Source organism: Phaenicophaeus curvirostris, chromosome 16, assembly GCF_032191515.1.
Source record: "Phaenicophaeus curvirostris isolate KB17595 chromosome 16, BPBGC_Pcur_1.0, whole genome shotgun sequence".
NCBI lineage: Eukaryota > Metazoa > Chordata > Aves > Cuculiformes > Cuculidae > Phaenicophaeus > Phaenicophaeus curvirostris.
In genome coordinates, this window is record NC_091407.1 from 16,906,656 (window position 1) to 16,929,527 (window position 22,872).

A 22,872-nucleotide genomic window follows, 5' to 3' on the forward strand; every position below is an offset into this window, starting at 1 on the left:
CGGTTAGGAGAGCCGGCAAACCACAGGCACCTCCAGAAGGACACAGCAGGAGGAGTGACTCGTGCCTACTTGACTTCCATGAACAGAAAACCACAGGAGACTTTTTTCCCCTGCTCCTTTGAATATGTACCTCCCTTCCTTCGAGTTCTGTTGTGTATCAAGCAGTTCTTTCTGCCATGTAACATAATGCAGGTGACATAACGTGGCAGTCAGAGATACCACAGAGACAACTGTGTGGGACAGGGACATTCCAAAAGTGACACAAAATTTACTCTGACATACACAAGCGTCTGAAACAAGAAAGGAGTCCTGGCACCTTGGAAGCATCACAATAATGCATCTTGGAATCATAGAATCGTTTGGTTGGAAAAGACCTTTAAGATCATCAAGTCCAACCATTCCTGTCCACCACTGAACCAGCTCCCTCAGCACCTCATCTGCCCATCTGTTAAATCCCTCCAGGGATGGGGACTCCACCACCCCTCTCGGCAGCCTCTGCCAGGGCCTGAGAAATCTTTCCATGAAGGAATTGCTCCTCATACCCAATCTAAACCTCCCCTGGCACAACCTGAGGTCATTTCCTCTCACCCCATCACTTGTTGGTTGTGAGCAGAGCCCAGTACCCACCTTGCTCCAACTTCCTTTCAGGCAGTTGTAGAGAGCAATGAGGTCTCCCCTCAGCCTCCTCTTCTCCAGCCTAAACCCCTGCATGGGGTTGTTGTGACCCAAGGACAGGACCCGGCACTTGGCCTTGTTGAACCCCCTCCTGTTTGCCTCAGCACGTGGATCCAGCCTGTCCAGATCTTTCTATGGAGCCTTCCTGCCCTCAAGCTCCTCCCAACTTAGTATCATCCACAGACTTACTCAATCCATTCATCCAGATCATTAAAACACTGAACAGAAGTGGGCCAAACATCTCTGAATGTACAGAGAAGAGCACACCTGCACCATCTCTGACTTGGCTGTTGCCTCTATAGCAAGCAGGACTGAGCTGAGGCACCCCAAGAACCATGCCTACACGAGACAACTGTGTCCCCAACCAACATTTCGGTCTGAACACTCTTCCTTTTCTATTTCTAGGCAGTGGTGGTTTTGCTCCCTTCTGGCATAGCCACAACTTGTTTTCTGAGGCCAAGAATAAAGCTTGCTGGAGCTTGCCTCAAGCTCTTTGGTCATAACCCAGTGAAGGAGACCAAACCTCCCTTCCCGCTCCTCCATTCCACAATTAGGTAACCTGGATGGCATTGACTCTCATCAGGAATTCCACTGTCTTCATGAAGATTGTGCAGGGCGGCTGGGTAAGCCCAGAACCAGGGGATGGTGCTGCAAGAAAATGTGTCTCCATCAGTCCCGAAGTCAGCTTTTTATTTCTGAAGCAAGAAGCAGGAGCTGAGCTCCTGGTGTTACAGAGGAACCCCAGCAACATGGTGTGAAACCCAGGAGGTGGCAGGGGAGGCTGAAGCAGAAAGTAGCTCAGGAGGTGTCCCTGCCCATCACAGTTGGGTTGGAGCTGGATGATCTTTAAGGTCCCTTCCAACCCAAACTATTCTATTGAAAGTCTTCAGTCTCACGAGAGGTGGGAAAAAGAACAATACTCTTGACCCACTAATTTCCCTTTTCTAATTCTCCCCAGAGGGAGAAAAGGTAGGACTTTATGGTTGTAGCTCATCAGAGTTAACTACAGTGAGGCCTCTGCTGCCTCAAACCAAACCCAGCAGGGCCTGAAGCCCCCAGCACTGCCATCTCTTTGCCACTCGTTGCAGAGTGGAGCTGCAGGGAAGCCAGATGACACAACACATGACCAGAGGAGATCAGTATGGACAGTTTAAGCGCTGGCACCTCATGAGGGACACATCTGAGCAGTCAACGAAGGCTGCTGGGTGTGGTGACATGGAGGGAGAGAGATGTGCTCATCTGAAAATTGGGATGGACCTGCTTTGCTGGGACATTCCCTGGCTAGGAAGAGAGAACAAACCTTTATGTCTTGCCTTGGCATCAGGATGGCCACAACTCAGTGGTCTCAGTGACTTCCCTCCCCATGGAACACCTGAGGGCATCTCCCAGCACTGGGCTCTCCCTTACGCCAGGTCCTTATCTGCTCACCTTTCGGGGCTGCGTCTGCCTCTTCCTGGGGCACCACGGAGACCTGGGAAGGCTTCACCGCCTCTGGCACTTTGTCAGCAGAGCCATCTAGAACCCTCTCTGGAATGAAACCCCCAACAACAATTAGGTGCAAAGAGTTCGCCATGAGCTGCCCAGTTTGGGGCACAATTCTACAGAAATGGGAAAGAGTGAAGATATAAAAGATGAGGCAGAACTTCAAAACTGGGAAGAAATTTCTTTGCAGGAGGCAATAACTGGGTCAGGGGGTTTTGAGTCCAAGATCACCACATGAAGAGAGAAATGGGTGTAAATGAGGCAATACCCTTTCTCACATAATCAGAAGAGGCAAAGAAAGGCCTGTGCACCTGAAGCACTTTTCATGGAGTGGGAATAATGTTAAAAATAAAGCTAGTCAGCTTTTCCTGCAGCCTGGCCAAAGATTTGGGACAGAAAGTCCCAGTACTGAAAGGGGCTCCAGGAATGCTGGGGAGTGGCTCTGGATCAGGGAAGGCAGGGATAGGATGAGGGGGGCAGTTTTAAGCTGCGAGAGGGGAGATTAAGATGAGATCTTAGGGAGAAATGTTTTGCTGTGAGGGTGGGGAGGCCCTGGCCCAGGTTGCCCAGAGCAGTGGTGGCTGCCCCATCCCTGGAGGTGTTCAAGGCCAGGCTGGATGGGGGCTTGGAGCCCCTGATCCAGTGGGAGGTGTCATTGCCCGTGGCAGGGGGTGGGATTGGATGGGCTTTGAGGTCCCTTCCAACCCAAACTATTCCATGATTCTATGAAGGTCTTGGCTCAGAGCAAGGCTGGACTCAGGAAGACTCCAGAGGAAGCCTTTGGTTCAGGATCACTACCAAGTGGCTGGTTTGCTCTTTTAGTTGGTGAGGTGGCGCTTTCCAGGCCACGTTGGGAAGTCACAGCAAGAGCTTTTGTGAAAGGTAAACCTGGACGACCCTCATGTACAACTATTGCAGGGGTTGCTCTGCCCTCCCAAAGCCTCAAAAAGCACGGCTGCTTCCTCCAGCCACCCTGGCCACGGCCTGCACTTCGGTGTGTCAGTGGCACTGGGCTGGGGCAGAAAAATGAACGTGAGGATGGGTCCCTCTGCTCGGCTGCAGGTAAGACAAGGCATTGGCTGTGGTGCTTTTGGAAAGCTTCGTCATTTGAAGCAGCACACTTTCTGCTGTGGTCTGTCATTGGTGTGGTTTGTGGTCAGTCTATTCCAGATGACGTTTTCTTTCTCTTCTGTATTTCTCCTCTTAGTAACACTTACAACACTCTCCTCCCAGTGTTCACCATCTCCCACGCTGCTCTGAGCCCCTTCTGTGCTGGTGCCAGGGCACCTCCTGGGTTTGCTAGGAGTTACCTGGCAAGTGGTTTCCTGGTCCTGGTCTGGAAGACCTCACATGTGCAGCAGAAACGGGCTTTCCCTTTCTTTCTGCCTCTGCAGCCTCAGGGATGCTCCTCTCCTCAGTGAGCTGTGCTTGCAGCAGCTTCTTAGCCTCCCAGAAGGCCATCCCCGCCTGAATGTTATTATTCTTCAGCTCATAGAACAAACCTACGGGAGACAGAAAGAGTGGCATAAGCAGACATGAGCCCCTCAGCAAGATCCTTCCCTTAGTCCTCAGACTGGGGCAGGGAGAAGAAGCAACGCTCAGCTCTACAGGAACACCTTGAGCGCAATGGCTGCCTTGTCTTTGTACCTATAATCGTCCAGGCTACAATGTTGAACGGCTCCAAGCAGCAGGCGTTCTCCAAGAAAATCTCTGCCTCTTCATAGCACTGCAGCACGGCTGCCCCGATTCCACAGAGCAGCAGGCTGGGGATGGGGTGGAGAGGTTACAGCCTTGCTGGACACCCCACACCCTCCCACCAGGACCGTGCAGCACCTTTGGACGTGATGGGGATCCAGGGAAAGGGCCTGCAGGAAGCACTCCTGGGCTTTGGGTGTTTCTTCAAGCAGGAGGCAGAACGCCCCATAGTCCAGCCAGCTCTGGATGTTGTGCTGGTCCTGAGCTACCCTCTAGACAAGAGAGATCATCACTGGGGTGAGGACTGCTGCGGTCACACTCAGCACGTGCAGCCAACTGGGGAGACAATGCTGGGATGACCATGGCTTTTCTCTGGCCACTCTAGCCCATGTTGTTTAGCAACAATCATAGGTCAGAAAAGACCTTTGAGATCATCAAGCCCAACCATACCCATTCACTACTAAATCATGTCCCTAAGCTTTTCATCTGCCCGTCTTTTAAATCTCTTCAAGGATGGGGACTCCACCACCTCCCTGGGCAGCCTCTGCCAGTGCTTGAGGACCCTTTTGGTGAAGAGATTTTTCCTAACGTCCAATCCGGACCTCGATCAAGCCCTTGTCTATCATGTGCTAGGGTTTCCCTTAACTGTGATCATGCTGGGCTTCCTCTGAACCTCCTTCACCTAACATACATCCTCCAGCTTCAGCTGACCTCCTCCTAGCCCCCTGTTAGAGGGCTCAGTGTCCTCAGTGCTGACCCTGCATACTTTTGGACAAGCTCATCCCATTTCCCCTGAGGCTGAAGTCCTCAGTGACCTGGCCAGGTTCTATCTCACATCCTCCAGAGAGCAGCATCTCCCTAGAAAATCCCTCACACATTCTGCCTGAGTATATTTGATCACATTCACCTCCTTCCTTCATACCCAACAGACAGGGACGGCTGAGCTGTCAGCGACACAGCCCCCACGCCACCGCGATGGTGTGCTGGCTGCCAGCCCAGAGCCTCGGGAGATAAAGAGATGAAGAACAGGGGCTGCTTTACCTGCTGGTGGTAGAGAGATGCCAGCTTGTAGTCCTTGTCGGCTTCAGCTTCGCGAGCAAAGAGCAAGAGCTGCTCCTTGGTTGTAAAGGACAGAGGAGCAGGAGGAGCAGCAGCTTCCTCAGAGAGTATCTGGTGAGGAGAGAGACAGAGTATTAGTCTTGGGAGAGTACGAATGGTTCATGTGATCTGAGAAGAGCAGCAGTGCCCAGTCCAGCACTGCGCTGACTGCAGCCGGTGTGGCTGGGCGTCCTGGCTCCTGTTTGAGGTGGGATGCATTTCTGTCATTCCCAGGTACCTCTGTTACTTCTAGCATATCACACCGGTCACACCATCTGGATCGGGATTTTTTTCTAGAATTGTAGAATCACTGGGTTGGAAAAGACCTTTGAGATCACCAAGTCCAACCGTCCCTGTCCACCACCAAACCAGATCCCTGAGCACCACATCTGCCTACCTGTTAAACCCCTTCAGGGATGGGAACTCCATCACTGCCCTGGGAAGCCTCTGCCAGTGCCTGAGAACCCACCTCACTCCAACCTCCTTTCCAGGAGCTGCAGAGAGCAATGAGGTCTCCCCTCAGCCTCCTCTTCTCCAGCCTAAACAGCCCCAGGGCCCTCAGCTGCTCCCACAACCCCTGATCTCCAGACCCTTCCCCAGCTCCATTCCCTTCTCTAGACGTGCTCCAGCCCCTCAAGGTCTTTCTCGGAGTGAGGGGCCCAAAACTGAACCAGGATTTGAGGTTTGACCTCTCCAGCACCGAGTGCAGGGGACAATCCCTGCCCTGCTCCTGCTGGCCACCCCTGAGCTGATCCAAGCCAGGATGCTGGTGGCCTTCTCGCCCACCTGGGCCACTGCTGGATCATGTTCAGTCGCTTTCGACCAGCACCCCCAGGTCTTTCTCCACTGGGCAGCTTTCCAGCTGCTCTTGCCCAAGCCTGGAGCTGCACAGGGTTGTTGTGACCCAAGCGCAGGAAGCCGTGGGATACAGCTGCATCAGACCCTGCCTTCAAGCATGGCTCGGGGGCACATGTGATAATGGCAGCACATGAAAGCATGGGCCTGCTTCTGTCTTGAAGGCAAAAGTCCCCCTCACTTCACCAGATGCAGTGTCAAGCCCGGGATCCACAGTGAAGCCATGTCCCAGGTCAGTCAGGTTTCTCCCTACCTGGTTGAGGGCAACGTGCATCTGGTCCACGAGGTACACGTAGAGCTCACTGAGAAAGGCCTGGAAGTGCTCCTGGGACTCAAACGCTGTGGTCTTCAGGTATTTCTCCCTCACAATCTTCACCACAGCATACTGTGGAGACATGCGGCTGTTGGATGAGGCAGGACCCATCATGCCCCCCACCCGCTCCCATAATCACAGAGAGCCAGAACACACCGATTATGTCTGAAGGTCCAGCTTAGTTCTGAGTAAGAAATCCAGCCCAGCACTGATCAAAACAAGCAGGGGTGAATTCCTTTCCCACCTCTCAGTCCTGGCTCTGCCTGACACACCAATGCCCCTTGAGGGACAGCAAGCGGGAATGTTGGTCTCCTCGGAACAGAGAGGCAGTGTCCGGGCAGAGCATGGCCAAGATCAACCAGCTGAGAGGGGAGAACCCCCTCCTTCTGCCAGGGCAGACTGAGAGAGCGCAGGAGCAGTTGGCTCTGCCTTCCTCCAGCCGCGAGCACAGGGCACATAACAGAATGGTTTGGGTTGGAAAGGACCTCAAAGCCCATCCAGTTCCACCCTCTGCCATGGGCAGGGACACCTCCCACTGGATCAGAGTTCCAAGCCTCATCCACCCTGGCCTTGAACCTCTCCTGGTATGGGGCAGTCACTCCAGCTCTGGGCAGCCTGGACCAGGGCCTCCCCACCCTCACAGCAAAACATTTCTCCCTAAGATCTCATCTCAATCTCCCCTCTTGCAGTTGAAAACTGTTCCCCCTTGTCCTATCCCTGCCCTCCCCGATCCAGAGCCCCTTCCCAGCTTTCCTGGAGCCCCTTTCAGCACTGGAAGCTGCTTTAATGTCTCCCCACAGCCTTCTCTTCTCCAGGCTGAACAACCCCAACTCTCTCAGCCTGGCCTCATACAGGAGGTCCTCCAGCCCTTGCACCATCTCTGTGGCCTCCTCTGGACTCACTCCAACAGCTCCATGTCCTTCCTGTGCTGAAGGATATCACCAGCTTTGGAGTCTCCCCCAGTTGACAGAAATGGTTCCCCTGCTGTGTGACCGAAGCAGCTTGGTGCCTGCACCATTAGAGAGAAAACCTGTCCCCCTCCCACGCTCACTGCAACAGTCCCGGGTGCCAGGGACGAGTTCTGGAACAACACATCATCTTGAGTTACCACCACAGAACAGCAGCTCCTCACTGAGAAACTGCCAGGACAAAACAAGCAGGGAAGAAAAAAGCACAGATGGACTTTTTACCTTCAGTTTTTCCTTAAAAGCAAAATATTTCCCAGAGCTATTGAGCTCAAAGTTGAGCTGACGCTTCTGTTCCTCCAGGGTTCGGTGGTCAACCGCTCCCTGGTCAGGCAGGCGCTTCCCAAAGAGCTCATGGTATTCGTTCAGGATGGCAGTGGCAATGCTCTTGACGTGCTTGTGGTAATCTTCCACAGCCTAGGAAATAAATACATAATCAACCTCACAAGTCACTTCATAAAATCACAGCATAATTTGGGTTGGAAGAAACCTTTAAAGATCATCCAGTTTTATACCCTGCCATGTGCAAGGACACCTCCCGCTGGATCAGGCGCCCAAGGCATCACCCAGCCTGGCCCTGAACACCTCCAGGGATGGGGCAGCCACCACTGCTCTGGGCAACCTGGGCCAGGGCCTCCCCACCCTCATAGTGAAGAAATTCCTCCTAATGTCTCGTCTAAATCTGCCCCTCTCCAGTTTAAAGCCATTGCGCCTTGTCCTATCACCACACGCCTTTGTAAACAGCCCCTCCCCAGCTTTCTTGTAGGCCCCTTTCAGGTACTGGAAAGTCACTCTAAGATCTCCTTGGAGCCTTCTCTTCTCCAGGCTGAATAACCCCAACTCCCTCAGCCTGTCCTCGGACGCGAGGTGCTCCAGCCCTTGGATCATCCTTGTAGCCTCCTCTGGACCCGTTCCAACAGGTCCATCTCCTTCTTACATTGAGGATTCCAGAACTGGACACGACACTCCAGATGAGGTCTCACAAGAGAGGAGCAGAGGGGTAGAATCCCCTCCCTGACACTGCTGGCCATGCTGCTTTGGATGCAGCCCAGGACATGGTCGGTTTCTGGGCTGCAAGCGCGTATTTCTCGCTCATGTCGAGCTTCTCATCAAGCAGCACCCCAGATCCTTCTCCACACGGCTGCTCTCAACTCTTTCAGCCTTGGAAGGTATCTTTTTCGCCAGATCCCATGCCTATCCATAAACTCCACCTTAATGAAGTCCCAATTAGTCCGTCATCCATCCTTTCTTGCCCATGCCTGAGGGCTGCGAAAATAGCTACACATAAACACAAAGGAGCTCCTGCTATGTTTTTAAATCAGAATCCTGTATATCAGTCATTGTTGTCTCTTTTACAGCAGTGTAATTGGTTGTAAGTAAAATATATTTCATTTGCTGTGAGCCTTTTAAACTGATGGTTCAGCAGAGCCTGTAACCTCCATAATCTTGTTGGCAGAAGCTTCAATGTGCCGTAATAATCAAGATTTATCACTCTGTGCCCTCCAGAGAGTCCAGCATAAATCAATTCTGCAGCAGCGCTGGGTTAAGTTATTGGAGCACTGCTTCTTCCCCCACGGATGCTTTGGATTCACCATCAGCCAGGAGCCATCTGAGGACGTTCTCCTTCGATGGCTGCTCTGTACCCACAGAAAACAGAGCTCTCAGACTGATTTATGAGGATGTCACAAACACAGAAGTGCTTAAAATTTCCAGGTGATCTGAGAGCAATCAGGTCTGATTCATGTTTGTCTGAGTCTCATGAAGCACATGGGCTACTCTGAGTTGCAGAACTGTAACACAAGGTTCTGGTAGCCTCTTTCCCCAGCATCCCCTTTCCTTTCAAACACTCCTCCACTGCTGCCCACCCTACATCTCTCTCCTTCATATAAGCTGAAAAAAAAATGGCTATAAACTGAAAAGGGACAGATTTAGACTAGACATGAGGCACTTCACGATGAGGCACTGGCACAGGTTGCCCAGGGGAGGTGTGGCTGCCCCATCCCTGAAGGTGTTCAAGGTCAGGTTGAATGGTGCCTTGAGCAGCTTGATCCAGTGAGAGGTGTCCCTGCCCACAGCAGGGGGTTAGAATTAGATTATTTTTAAGGTCCCTACCAACCCAAACTATTTTATGATTCTGTGATTCTGAGTGATGCAGCCCAGGAACACCTTCCCAAGGCATGCTACTGCGAAGATAACACACCCAGAACTTTTTGTTTCTGGGTATTTCCTCTTCAAACCTCACCTCCACATTGTTGTGGGGCTCAGACTGGGCATGAAGATCCTCCTGCATGAGAGGGAGGAGGGCAGGATGAGGTGGCAGAGCAGTAGCGAGGCCACAACATCTTGGACATACCTGCTTGGCTCCTGTGGTCCGGAGAGGCAGTCGAGGGCGAGGAGGAATCATCTCCTTGACGCTGTCAACAAGAGGACAGAAGAGGTGAACCAGACATGCTGTCAGCAATGTTGGCTTGTCTGGGGCGCGGACAGCCTGTAGAGTGAGGGCTCCAGCCTGTCATCAAAGCCCTGAGATACCTCACAGGGACCCACGTGGGGAGGGAAACTTAAGTCTTAGACCAAGAACGAACTGTAAAGACCAGGCACCTACATTCAATGTTTTTAGCTCATCATAATGTCTTGGGAAAATGAGCTGCTGCCTCACTCCCTGCTGATGATTATACACCATGGGGATTAGATGAGATTTACCGAGCTGTTATTTTCACTGGGTTTGACTGACCCATCACACAAAAACTATCACCGGAGCTCAGCCCAGCAGGTAGGGTTAACATTTGTTATTGCTAGCAATCAAACCCACTCTCCTACAGAAGCAGAACTTCTTTTCAAGCTGCTCTTCCTTTAATTCACAACCGCTGGGGTCTGCCAGAACAGCTGTAAGAAAGGAACCAACCTGAGGAAAGCTCTGAAGAAATTGATGACTGCAGTCCCTGGGCCACCCAATCTACCAGTCCCCAACATCACAGCTGTGGCACCTCATCCCTTGGCCACCCTTTGACTCGTAGATACCACAGGAGCCCTGTTTGTACCACTGACCCTTCAAATATGCATCAAAACACCGTTAGGATTGCGAAGATTTTACTAAAATCCTTGGTGTCAAAGCAGCCTTCATTCATCAGGGTTTGTATCAAGAGTTTCTGCTTGCTGATACCAAAATACCTTTAATCCAGAGGAGGCCATGGAGATGATTTGAGGTCTGGAGCATCTCCCAGACAAGGACAGGATGAGACAGTTTGGGTTGTTCAGCCTGGAGAAGAGAAGGCTCTGAGGAGACCTTAGAGCAGCTTCCAGGACTGAAAGGGGCTCCAGGAAAGCTGGGGAGGGGCTCTTGATCAGGGAGGGCAGGGACAGCACGAGAGGGAGTGGTTTTCAGCTGAAAGAGGGGAGATTGAGATGAGATCTTGGGAAGAAATGTTTAGCTGTAAGAGTGGGGAGGCCCTGGCCCAGGCTGCCCAAAGAAGTCATGGTGATGAAAGCCAGGTGGAGGCTGATGGAGAATTTTGAATAGAGCTCAAGAAAGAGACATATGGATTGCTATTAGGACATCTATTTAAACATCCTTCAGAAGAAGATTCACTGTTGATCTTGTCTGCCAGGATACAGGTAAGCAGCATCAAGTGGAACTGCCAAGACAGAGCCCTTCCCATGACTCAGGAGGGCTGAATATTCAGGCCTGACATAGAATCACAGAATCATTAAGACTGGAAGAGACCTCTATGATCATCAACTCCGACTGTCAGCCCAATCCCAGCATGCCTGCTAAACCATGCAAGAGCAGAAGCAGGGATTTGCATTTCCTGCTGGCAGCAGCAGCTGAGCTTCTCCTCACGTCCCCTCCTAAACACTAGTTCCTCCGCAAGACTTTAAGGGCAGCTGGGTGCAGCACTGAGCACGTGGAAATCACAGGAGTCATAGTTGGATGGGAACCACCTCATAATTTTGCCCTAGAACTGCACCAGAGCTACTGCCTTTTGACAATGAGAACTGTCCTGTTGGTTTCAATACAATTTAAACTGCTGCAGCTGGGAAATCTGGCTTGATAAGGGATCATAGAATTGTTAAGGTTGGAAAAGACCTCTAAGCTCATCCAGTCCAACCATCAGCATCATCCCATCACTTGTTCCCTGGGAGCAGAGCCCAGCACCCACCTTGCTCCAACCTCCTTTCTAGGAGCTGCAGAAAGCAATGAGGTCTCCCCTCAGCCTCCTCTTCTCCAGGCTAAACAGCCCCAGGGCCCTCAGCTGCTCCTCATAAGATGTTCTCCAGACCCTCCAGACATCTGCAGCTGCATATGGCAGGTGATCAAGGAGGAACTATACTGAATTCCCACAAGTTGCAGTAGAGAAATAATGGTATAAAAGGACCAGGAGAAGGTCTGCTGTACAGGGGGTTCACCTCCCTCAACTTGTTCTTCCTAGCAGATAACCAGGCAGAACAGAAGACAATGCACATGCCTCCCCTTCAAAGAAAGGCTGCTGCTCATGCTTCTGTTTGAGAGAGGCACACTGCCTGCCTGTTATGCTTTATTAATTTACTGCATTTTCTCATTTTTATTCAATAAATTATACATTCTAGGCCTTTACTAGACTGTAACTGGACAGGAAGAAATTGTCTTAAATCAAACAGAGAGTGGAAGCCTGGAAGCATCAGAGATGAGAGCAGCTCCACAGCAGAACAATGTGAAAATACAGGCTGGGGGATGATGTGATTGAGGGCAGCCTGGAGGAGAAGGACTTGGGGGTGCTGGTTGATGAGAAGCTCGATATGAGCCAGCAATGTACGCTCACAGCCCAGAAACCAACCACGTTCTGGGCTGCATCCAAAGCAGCGTAGCCAGCAGGGCGAGGGAGGGGATTCTACCCCTCTATTCCTCTCTTGTGAGACCTCATCTGGAGTATTGTGTCCATTTCTAGAATCCTCAACAGAAGAAGGAGATGGAGCTGTTGGAACAGGCCCAGAGGGGGCTACATCGATGATCCGAGGGCGGGAGAACCTCCCATCCGAGGACAGGCTGAGGGAGTTGGGGTTGTTCAGCCTGGAGAAGAGAAGGCTCCAAGGAGACCTTAGAGTGACTTTATAGTACCTGTAGGGGCTACAAGAAAGCTGGGGAGGGACTGTTCACAAAGGCTTGTGGTGATAGGATGAGGGGGAACAGCTTTTAATTGGAGAGGGGCAGATTTAGACGAGACATTAGGAGGAATTTCTTCACTATGAGAGAGGGGAGGCCCTGGCCCAGGTTGCCCAGAGCAGTGGTGGCTGCCCCATCCCTGGAGGTGTTCAAGGCCAGGTTGGATGGGGCTTGGAGCTCCTGATCCAGTAGGAGGTGTCCCTGCCCATGGCAGGGGGTGGAACTGGATGGGCTTTGAGGTCCATTCCAACCCAAACTATTCTACAATTCTATGAAAAGGAACGTAAGAGCAGAGAAGAGTGCAGAAGATTGTGAAAAAGCTTCTGAAAAGGAAAAAAGGAGAGAGGGAGAGAATGCTACAGTGCAGTTTCAGCAGTGCTACCCAGGGCAGCCCACGCTGGTGTCCAGTCCTGACTGAGCAGCTCCATATCACATACACAAGGGGATTAATGGGAAATAAAGCCCAGATGGGAAGGCAGATGTGGTTGTGCTGCTCTGCTGTCACCCTTTCGGACAGGACTGACAGGAAGGTGCCAGCTCAGATGAAGGCAAGTGTTTTCCCAAAACACCAGATCGCACCTCTTAAGCGTTCTGGGCAAATCCTTTCCCTTGTTCAAGAGAGCTTTGGCTCAGGACCTCATTTGGTCCTTGTGGAGCCCTCCAAGGGGGTGGCTCACTGTACAGCTCTGTTTCTGTCCTGCAGAAATGAGTAGTCAGCCTCAGAGTTACGGCACATCTTTACACACCGTCTGGTGAGCTCCTCTTGCAATCGCTTTGGTACCAAGGGCTTGTCCAGCTTTATCTCCATCACCAGGAACGTTCCTGCTTCAATGTATTGCTGTGAAGACAAACATTGCTCTCTCAATGTCCTGCTTTCTAGAGCCATCACTGGCATGATAAAAGACTGAGCATAGAGCTACAGATCCTTTTCAAACTGCAGAGACACAGCTTGTTTCATAACCTGCCCTCAGAATGATTTACAGCAGCAAAATTCATCTCAAGAAACCAGTCTTGGAAAAAGGAGAAAGCCCAGATAATCAATCTGCTTGCAGAATTAATATGCATTCTAGACATTTTAAGGAAGAAACCAAAATAAGAAGGAACCCTTGTAGACATCTGATTATTTATAGAGACCTTCTAGCCCAAGGCTAAGACTCCTCTCCAGCTGGACACCACTGGAAGAACTCCACGACAGCATCTACGTAAAAGATCCCTTGTCCAAGGCACTCTTGAGGAATGTAACTGTATGAAAGGTGCGAGACAGCAGCGTGGTGATAGGCCGTCAGACTTTCTTTGGCTTTGAAGATACATAATTACCTGTCCCTCAAGGATGAGATGTGCAACATTTTCAGCTTCTACAGTGGCATTTGCTAACGGGATTTTGGGTGCGTTGGACGTCTGTTGAAGAAAAAGAAAAGATGTCTCTTGTTTCACATTTAATAAATCTCACTCCTTTGCAACTGCAGGCTGTGACTTGTGCATTTGTTCAGGCAGTGTGTAATAAAAATTCAAGACGGTGAGCATCTCTCATCTGGCTGAGACAACAGAGCATTAGTCCCTGGTTTCTGCAAGCCCCAGCTACCTCTGATCAGAGAATCAGAGAATGGTTTGGGTTGAAAGGGACCTCAAAGCCCATCCAGTTCCACCCCCTGCCATGGGCAGGGACACCTCCCACTGGACCAGGGGCTCAAAGCCCAATCCAACCTGGCCTGGAACACCTCCAGGGATGGGGCAGCCACCACTGCTCTGGGCAACCTGGGCCAGGGCCTCCTCCACCTCGTCATGAAGAATTTCTTCCTATTGTCTAATCTAAATCTTCCTCCTTCCAATTTAAAGCCATTCCCCCTTATCCTATCACTTCTTGTCCTTGGAAAAAGTCCCTCCCCAGCTTTCCTGGAGCCCCTTTCAGTACTGAAAGCTGCTCTGAGGTCTCCCCGCAGCCTTCTCTTCTCCAGGCTGAACAACCCCAACTCTCTCAGCCTGGCCTCATATGGAGGTGCTCCAGCCCTTGGATCATCTCTGTGGCCTCCTCTGGAATTGCTCCAACAGTTCCACATCCTTCTTCTGTTGGGGATTCCAGAACTGGACACAGGACTCCAGGTGAGGTCTCACAAGAGAGGAACAGAGGGGTAGAATCCCCTCCCTTGACCTGCTGGCCACACTTTCCACCCTGGAAATGGAGCAGGATGCCTCTCTAGACCTTACCGTTCTGTTGGAATCCTTATCTTTGACTTTCTCTTCCTTTTGAGTCCTGCTGGGAACAGCTCTGGTAAGGAGAGTACTGATTTCTGGGGTCCTCAGCCCTTCCTTAGTCAGACCAAGCTGTGTCCTGAGATCCTGGAAAATACTGCGCTGACTTTTGGTCTGAAAAAAAGAGAGAATGGAGGGAATAGAGGGACAAACAAGGCTTCCTTGCCCCTTTGCCTTAACCTCTCACCTTGCAAAACACATTGCCAGGGTCTTAAATGCATTAAGAATGTGCAATTTCATCCTCTCCTCTGAGGAGTTCAGCTGTTGGTGCTCAGGGCCAGCTGTGAAGCCTCAAGATAGACTTTGATACAAGCTGCCCGAGAAAGCCTCAGTAGGGTCTCCTGGTCTTCTCTCAAGAGCTGCATTTTCCCTGAGGTGCTGTCCCTTGACTCTTGCCTGAGCTACATGGTAGATTTGCTGGAACTCAGCTTCATAGTGCCCTGATCCTGACCCACTGGCCTGAATTCCTGGGTTGATCCAGGACCTACCTCACAGTTCTGGACTTGCCTGATGATGTGGACTGTTAGATCAACCTGGCTATCCTCAGCAGCTCTGCTGGGGTTTTCGGTGCCCCCAACAGCCCTGAGATGATTCTTGGCTCCCAGCTCACCTTGTGGAGCAGCTTCCCTGCCACACATCAGTGAATCACAAGAAATAGTTCTTTCAGATTGTGTCTTTGACACTTGGACAGGTGGCTCCTCCCAGCAGTTACAGAATCACAGAACTGTTTGGCTGGAAAAGACCTTTGAGATCATCAAGTCCAGCCATACCTGCCCATTACTATATGTCACTGTTATATGGGCTAGGAAGAACTGGGGATGCTTGGGAGAAGCTGAAGCAGCTGTACTGAGACTGTCTAGATCAAGATGCAGCCAACAGCATCCACAAACCCCGAAAATAAGAACAACAGAAGGAGCACGCATCACTTGTGACAGATAAATGTGATGGGACAAGCAGTCCCATGCAGCCAAGAGGCTCACAGCAGCGAAGCAGAGGTGAGCAAACGTCTGTGTGCCTCGGCTGCTTTGCAGCAGTAGCAGGGGCTTCAGAAGGGCTGGAATTCTCCCAGCTCCTGTGCCTGGGTTCTACAAGGCCACGGGCAGAAGAACCAGGCCAGGCATCTGCCCTCCTGAAACAAGCTTAGGTCTGTTCTGGGTTGGCTGTGGGAAAATGGAGATGTAACTGTCACTCTTAGTAAGAGAGAGGGGAGAAAGGCAAAGACAAATAAACCTCCATGAGCTACAGCTGAAAGAACTTTCTTTAGTCGTTGCCTGGGGTAACGCTATCCTCTCAGAGTCACTGTTAGCTCTTCCCAGCAATGCAGTTCATGTTCCAGATTAGGGAGAGAGGAGCATGCTGGCAGAGAAAGGTGAGATTCAGAGCTTCTTTCAGCCCCCAGATCTGCTCACATCCACCCAGAAATCCCCTGCCTTTGAGGAGTTTGCACCTAAAAGCTCATCTCATTGTTTTTCTCCATCATCAGAGGGGCACTGAAGTTTCAGAGCAAGGCTCTGAGTACCAAGCTGCCCACGCTGCCTGCTCCCAAACCCGACTCTGCTGCCCCCAAACCCCACGCTGCCCATGCTGCTGCTCCCAAGCCCCACACTGCTCATGCTGCTGCTCCCAAACCCCACGCTGCCCATGCCGCTGCTCCCAAACCCCACGCTGCTCATGCTGCTGCTCCCAAACCCCACGCTGCCCATGCCACTGCTTCCAAACCCCACATTGCCCATGCTGCCGCTCTCAAGCCTGCTCTGCACAAACACAGCCGCAGGGCTGGAGCAGAACCTGACTGGCTGGGCTGCTCTCACCTTCTCAAACACCTCACTGTGTTGGTAGGCAAAGACACGAAAGGCGCCTCGGATCTGCTTCACGCCAGGGCACAGCAAAGGCAACATGTTGACATATGCCACGCCATGGAAGGAAATCTGCTTGTCTTCATCTCCCTGGAAACACAGAGCAAGGGACTGAGACACCGAACAGGCTGATATTCTCTTTACAGACAAGGTCACCGAGCCCATTAAGAAGGGGCCACACAGCAAAGTGATACACCCGACGAGGCAGCGGCTCTGTCACTGGCACACAGCCGAGACAACCTCGACCAAAACACTGGAGTCATTCGATGTGTAGAATACCAATTGCATTTCAGACCCACAGGGTGGCTTTTCTCTCTAATGCCCACACTGTGCAGGATTTCTCAGGATGGTCTTTTTGAGGTACAGCTGCAAAACTACCAGCCATGGGGTTAAAAATCCAAGCAGCCCTACCAGAGCTGTGCATCTCAGGTTTGACAGAAAGCAAGGAGCTAAGGAGGCCTGAGAGCCTGGGCTAGCAGCTCGCTGGAAAGGGTAAGGGAGAAAGATTTTCAGCCGAGCTGCAAAATCCTGGCACCAAGGGATGTGGAAAGACATTTATACCAACTTATATGACTGCCCTGGAACAGATCAGGAGCTCTCACACAATCAGCTGCCAGGATCCAAACAATTAGCTAAAGGGCTGTTCGTTAAACAACCCGTTTATGTGCAAAGGAGTAACTTATTTCCACCCTGAGAAAGAATAATTTCCTCAAGACGCTCCAGAAACCCACAGCCAAAGACAGGTTCAGCAAATCACCTCAGTTCTCATAAGCACCCTCTCCCTGACCCCTTTCCAGCGACCTATCACACGCTGTCAGCGAGAGCTCTGTATGCTATAAGGAAAAAATATTATCCTTTGTCTAACAGCTCTATAAGGCTGGTTAATTCCTTCACAAAGCCACTAGGCTCTCTGACTCGCTTTGGCTGGTTCAAGGCTGGGTTTGGTATTACAAAGGCATTGAAAGGAAAGTGCTCAATGATGCAATGCTGTTCCACAAGCCAGAACAATGTATCCCTCCCCACTTTTACCATGTCAGCTCTGCCAGCTTTCCCTTTGCTGGGTGAGGCCACAGGCATCCTGCAGATCTCCACGGGCCAGTACCGGCACTCTGCAATGCGCTTCTGCAGGCTGAACACAAAGGCGGGCACAGAGAAGATGCAGAAACCAAATTGGAGAGCCACACTATCTTCCCTTCTGCCCCAGCAGCCCCAGATCATCCCCCCTTGGGTTTGCTTCCACCCACAGCAAGCACCCTCAGGCCACTGGAACAAGTCTGCTTTGGGGCAGGCTTGGTACATTTTCTTCTCCATCCATTGCTGTGTGCATTTACAGCACAATCAGCTACAAAAGAATTTGTGAGAGCGAGACACTAGGTTTTCTCTCTCCTCTGGCTACTTCAGATATGAAACAAATAAGAAAGAACATGATTAACTTTGGTATAAAACCTGAATTGCACAGAACAAGTGGACCCTGAGCTCCCATTCAATGTGCCTGGTAACTCTGAAACCAGCAGGCAGGCTGAGGAAAGTGTAGAGGAAAACCACATTCAAAAACCAAACCAGATAGAAGGGAGTATTTGCACACACGAGGAGTGATTTGACTGTGAAACACACAGCTATGATGCAGCTGACAGCAAGACGACAGCAGGATTGAAAGAGAAATGAGAGACTTATCCTGATCTTGAAGCATATCTAGAGCTGTTAAAGGCAATGTTTACTCAATAAAAAAGCAAATGAAGAGTGCCCATGTGGAGTGAAAGAGTTTTAATGTGCTGGGAATTGGGCAAAATTTCATTAGCAGCTCAGAAGAGAGCTGTGGGCCATTCCACTCCATGTCTGCTCACCATAACTCTGCCGCCCCTTCCTTCAAACCACAGAGGGAACAGTCACCATTCCAGTGGTCAGCAGCAGAAACAAGGATTTGAGGGCTGGAGACAGCAACTACGGACAGTTCATCTTCTCCTGCCATAGCAAAACTGAGCTGCTGTCAGCAATTAGAGGCAATTAGCTGCCCCCTTCCTCCTGTGAACACCTTTAGCCAGCAGACAGCCATGGGAGGGGAGGCAGAGCCATTCTGTGAACACTTAAGAGGTGTGAGAGCACCTGCGTGAGCCGGGTCACTCAGCAGAGTGCATTCTAGGTTGGTTTCTCCCCATCCTCTATGCTGCAAGGGAGGTTCTCAAGGTCCCTTACAAGACTACTGCAGTGGGATCCAAGTAACAGCGCCTCTCCACGTCCCATACGATTCTCTTCATGCTTTCTGCTTGGATCCTAAATTCCCTGTCCTGTGAAAAACAGTAAACGGTCAGAGGCAGGACAGCAACCTCTACAGCTGCACCGTTCCCTGGGAGAGAACGTGGGCGAGACAGAGGTGTCCAGCTCACCATGCCCAGACTGCCCTAGCAGAGTAAGCGAGCGGCCCTCCCTGCAGGCAGCGGAGCCCATTAGTGTTAGGAACCTGGCTTAGAAGGAGATAACACAACTCCCAGCCCTGCAGCTTACTGCAGACCAGACGTGTCACGTGGGAAGAGTTCTCTGTCTGAGGAACTCTCCTGTGGTGAGTTATCATGCCAACTGTCCAAGGGGAACCATCTCTGTGTCTGGACACTGTGCAGAAAACTGACCACCCGCCTTCCTTCCCTCCTCCTAGAAGAAGCTGTGGACTCAGTGATCCTTGTGAGCCCCTTCCAAATCAGGACATTCTATGATTCTAAGCCTCTTCAAGCCTTTCTCAGTCCCTTCAGTGAGACCTGCTGGTTCTTCTCCAGCCATGACTGCCAGTCTTTCCTCACCTCTCTTTTGTTGAGCTCTCCATCCTCATCCTCATAGGGACCACCGATGATGAAGGCGTTGGGTATGCACAAAGCACCAGGAGACAAGACGTCAGCAAGGGGCCATTTTTTGGGCCGGGGCAATGGCTCTTTTTCACCAGCAGGCTTCAGGATGCCATTCTTGAAGAACAAGAGGAATTCCTTCTAAAAAGACATGAGAATTAAGAGTTACACTTCCAATGTGCCAGCAGGGTCTGACAAAGCAAAGCCACAGTGCAGGGACCTGGCTTGGAAAACACACTCCACCACACACATACAATGAATGGAGTAAAAATAAATAGCCAAGTGGAACAAAACCTACCAGTTTCAACCCAAACGTTGCTAAGCAGACCTTATTTTGTGCTAAAGAAAGATATCATGCTACAGAGACCCTGAGCACTCACAACTAATGCTGCTGTTCACCAGCACAGGAGCTGTACATCCCATGGGCATGGACACTTGTTCCACGGTGCGTAAAATTATAGAATCACAGAATCACTAGGTTGGAAAAGACCTCTTAGATCATCAAGTCCAACCATTCTGATCTACCACTAAACCATGTCCCTGAGCACCTCGTCTACTCGTCTTTTAAACCCTTCCAGGGATGGTGCCCCCTCCCTGGGCAGCTTCTGCCAGTGCCTAATGACACTTTTGGTGAAAATTTTTTTCCTGATGTCCAGCCCAAACCTCCCTTGGTGGAGCTTGAGACCATTCCCTCTTGTCCTTTCCCCTGTCACTTGGGAGAAGAGCCCAGCTCCCTCCTCTCCACAACCTCCTTTCAGGTAGTTACAGAGAGCAATGAGGTCTCCCCTCAGCCTCCTCTTCTCCAGGATAAACAACCCCAGCTGTCTCAGACATTCTTCACAAGGCCTGTTCTCCAGCCCCTTCACCAGCTTTGTTGCTCTTCTCTGGACTCACTCCAGAGCCTCAACATCCTTCTTGTGGTGAAGGGCCCAGAACTGAACACAGTATTCGAGGAGCGGTCTCACCAGTGCCGAGTCCAGAGGGAGAACAACCTTCCTGGACCTGCTGGCCACGCCATTTCTGATCCAAGCCAAGATGCCATTGGCCTTCTTGGCCACCTGGGCCACTGCTGGCTCATGTTCAGTCGCTGTCAACCAACATCCCCAGGTCCTTCTCCTCCAGGCAGCTTTCCAGCCAGACTTCTCCTAGTCTGGAGCTGCACAGGGTTGTTGTGCCCCAAGTGCAGGACCTGGCATTTGGCCTTGTTAAACCTCCAGCCACTGGTCTCAGCCCAGCGGTCCAGTCTGTTCAAATCCCTTTGGAGAGCAGGAGGACAACCCACCTTGTAGCAGCCAGCACCCCTCTCATTGTGCTCACCCCAACCCTCACCTCCTCAGCTGCTGGTACTCGCAAGGAAGCCATGTAGTTTTGCAGGCGTCCAGTGGGAGCAAATGCTTCAGGGACTGAATAAGCTGCCTCCAGCGTGACACTCAGGAGGTTCCCACTGGAAAGCTGCGCTGCAGAAAGCAGGGGCTTCTCAGTGCACACTGTCACTTCAAGGCCACCCTGTGAGACATGGATAACATAGAGCCAGGAACTAGACAATGGTAACTCTCCTGCTCATGAGGGAGAAGCAAGTGGAAACCTAAGGCCAGAATGTATAATGTTACCTTATTCCTCACCTCAGATGTAAATAAAACAGAAATTCCTTTCCAGCACAGGAAAGGAATTTCATGATTAATTACTCTGAATTGGGATGTTGGTCTGTTTAAATCAGAGCCTCCTTGAGGTATGGGCACGTGCCCCAAGGGTCTCTTAAAACCAGTCAGGTAGAACGAGTCAGGGTCTCCTAAAACGAGCCAAGGAGAATGAGTCAAGGTCCCCAAATAAAGGCAGGGAGAGCGAGCCAGGGTCTCCCAAAACAAGCCAGGGAGAAAGACCATCAGGGATGGAAAAGAATGCTTCTCCCCTGGTGATTCCGAGCATGCCAAAGTCAGGGCCACGGTCTTGCTCTGCCCGATCTCTACAGGCTCTGTGCAGTCCTTAATTGCTTGTCCCAGTCCTGGATGGATGGCGTGCAACAGAGAACCAGCTGGCCAGCATTTATTACCTCTCCTCCCTAACACCTCCCCCCCACCTCGCTTACCATGTAACACCTCTTAAACACAGAAAAGTGAATGCAGTTCCACCCCTCCAATTCACTTTCCATTCTACCTGCAGGCAGGCTCAGGAGCAAAGTTAGACCCATTTTCCCAGTCTCATTCTTCATTCCCTGCTTTATTCAGTGGGTACTTTTCAACTGGCTGAACAAATAAGGACTCTGCAGGCAAGGCAGCCAGACCTTTTATATAATGGACTCTGAGACATTTTATCCACAGAAAGAAGGACAAACCAAGTCGGGCAGGCAACCCTGCCTTTGCCTTTTCCTGATTTTTCAGCATTAGGCTTCTCATCTTGAATTATTTTTCCAGAGCAGTTTGGTAGCTGCACACATTAGCATTTCCTAGCACAACCTAGCACAAACATCAATGGGAGCAGGAAAGGCCTCCAAGCTTGTAGCACACAGGGCTGTAACCACTCCGTGATGAGCCAGGCGACTGAGTCATGCCTGCCTTCCCGTTAAAAAGCAGCAGAGAGCCGAAAGAACGAAGGAACAGTTCCAGACCCTACATACCTTGGCATCTGGCTGAAGGCTCTCCAACAGAGAGGTAGGCACTGCATGTAAAGTAGATGAGACCTTAAATGAACACTGTCCTAGGAAGAAACAGGAAGGAGAACAGCATAAAGTGAGACCCTCTGTAGAGAAATCATGGTGTAACTCCTAAGGTGAGCTACTGGTGTGACCCTTCTTCTCCCAGGCCACGCTTTCTACAGATGCTATGAAGTACATTTTGTTGAAGGAGTGACAGGGAGGGCTCCAAAAAGAAAGATCAGAAAGTGCCAGGGAGTAAGAAGTGGTTACAAAGGCTATAGAAGTCAACATTGTACCTTGCAGCAGGGGTAGGAGGTCCACCACAGCTTGGCCAAGAGGTGCCATCTTTTCCTTCTGCTTCTTGTCCCTTTGCAACACTTCTATCACTGTCACTAGAGGGACAAAGGGAGAGGAGCTGACAGAGCTTCTCAGCTTCAGACCAGCAGTTCTGGGGCTGCAAAGGGTCTCTGTCAGCTCCAGCACGCGCTCCTACTTCATTGCCCAAGACTAACACAAACAGCAAAACCCAGGAGCACAGCCTAACATGAAAGGGGATTCTTCCAGTTGGCAGAGATGGGGACAGAGGGGCTGCTGCTGAAGTGCTGCCCTTGAACGAGTGGCTCCTGTGGCAGGCAGGCTGAGCTGAGCAGCTGAGAGCACCCACCTCCAAGGAGGAAGATGCAGTGCCAGGTACTTACAGAGCACAGGCTTCTGTGCAATGTTGTCCACAGAGTTGGGTCCATCAGGGCTGCACTCAAAGCTGGTCATGAAATTATAGTTTGCTGTCCCATCTGGCAAGACATCAGTCCTGGAGGAGTCTCCCAAGATGTCTCCATTGTACTCCACACGCACTAAAGTAAGCAACACGTCGCTTTTGATACTTTTCTGTTGAAAAAATGGCACATTAATCATAGAATCACGGAATGGTTTGGGTTGAAGGGACCTTAAAGCTCATATAGTTCCAATCCTCTGCCATGGGCAGGAATACCTCCCACTGGATCAGGTTGCTCAAAGCCCCATCGAGACTCACCTCAAGCACCTCCAGGGATAGGGCAGCCACCACTGCTCTGGGCAACC

At 51.1% G+C, this 22,872-nt stretch overlaps 1 protein-coding gene across 1 annotated transcript in view; it reads right to left on the bottom strand.

The window, feature by feature from the left end:
• Positions 1-22,872, bottom strand: part of CFAP70 (cilia and flagella associated protein 70) — a 31,625-nt gene that overhangs the window by 4,330 nt on the left and 4,423 nt on the right. Inside the window, exons 3-22 of the mRNA XM_069870095.1 lie at positions 22,494-22,680; positions 22,092-22,187; positions 21,778-21,857; positions 20,493-20,669; positions 19,122-19,301; positions 18,523-18,614; positions 17,359-17,458; positions 16,285-16,419; positions 14,429-14,587; positions 13,541-13,621; positions 12,970-13,061; positions 9,437-9,497; positions 7,309-7,500; positions 6,059-6,190; positions 4,894-5,022; positions 3,991-4,124; positions 3,805-3,920; positions 3,468-3,659; positions 2,104-2,202; positions 1,235-1,323 (exon numbers count right to left, since the gene is read on the bottom strand). Coding sequence (XP_069726196.1) covers positions 1,235-1,323; positions 2,104-2,202; positions 3,468-3,659; positions 3,805-3,920; positions 3,991-4,124; positions 4,894-5,022; positions 6,059-6,190; positions 7,309-7,500; positions 9,437-9,497; positions 12,970-13,061; positions 13,541-13,621; positions 14,429-14,587; positions 16,285-16,419; positions 17,359-17,458; positions 18,523-18,614; positions 19,122-19,301; positions 20,493-20,669; positions 21,778-21,857; positions 22,092-22,187; positions 22,494-22,680 — 2,523 coding nt within the window. The remainder of the gene's footprint in view (positions 1-1,234; positions 1,324-2,103; positions 2,203-3,467; positions 3,660-3,804; positions 3,921-3,990; positions 4,125-4,893; positions 5,023-6,058; positions 6,191-7,308; positions 7,501-9,436; positions 9,498-12,969; positions 13,062-13,540; positions 13,622-14,428; positions 14,588-16,284; positions 16,420-17,358; positions 17,459-18,522; positions 18,615-19,121; positions 19,302-20,492; positions 20,670-21,777; positions 21,858-22,091; positions 22,188-22,493; positions 22,681-22,872) is intronic.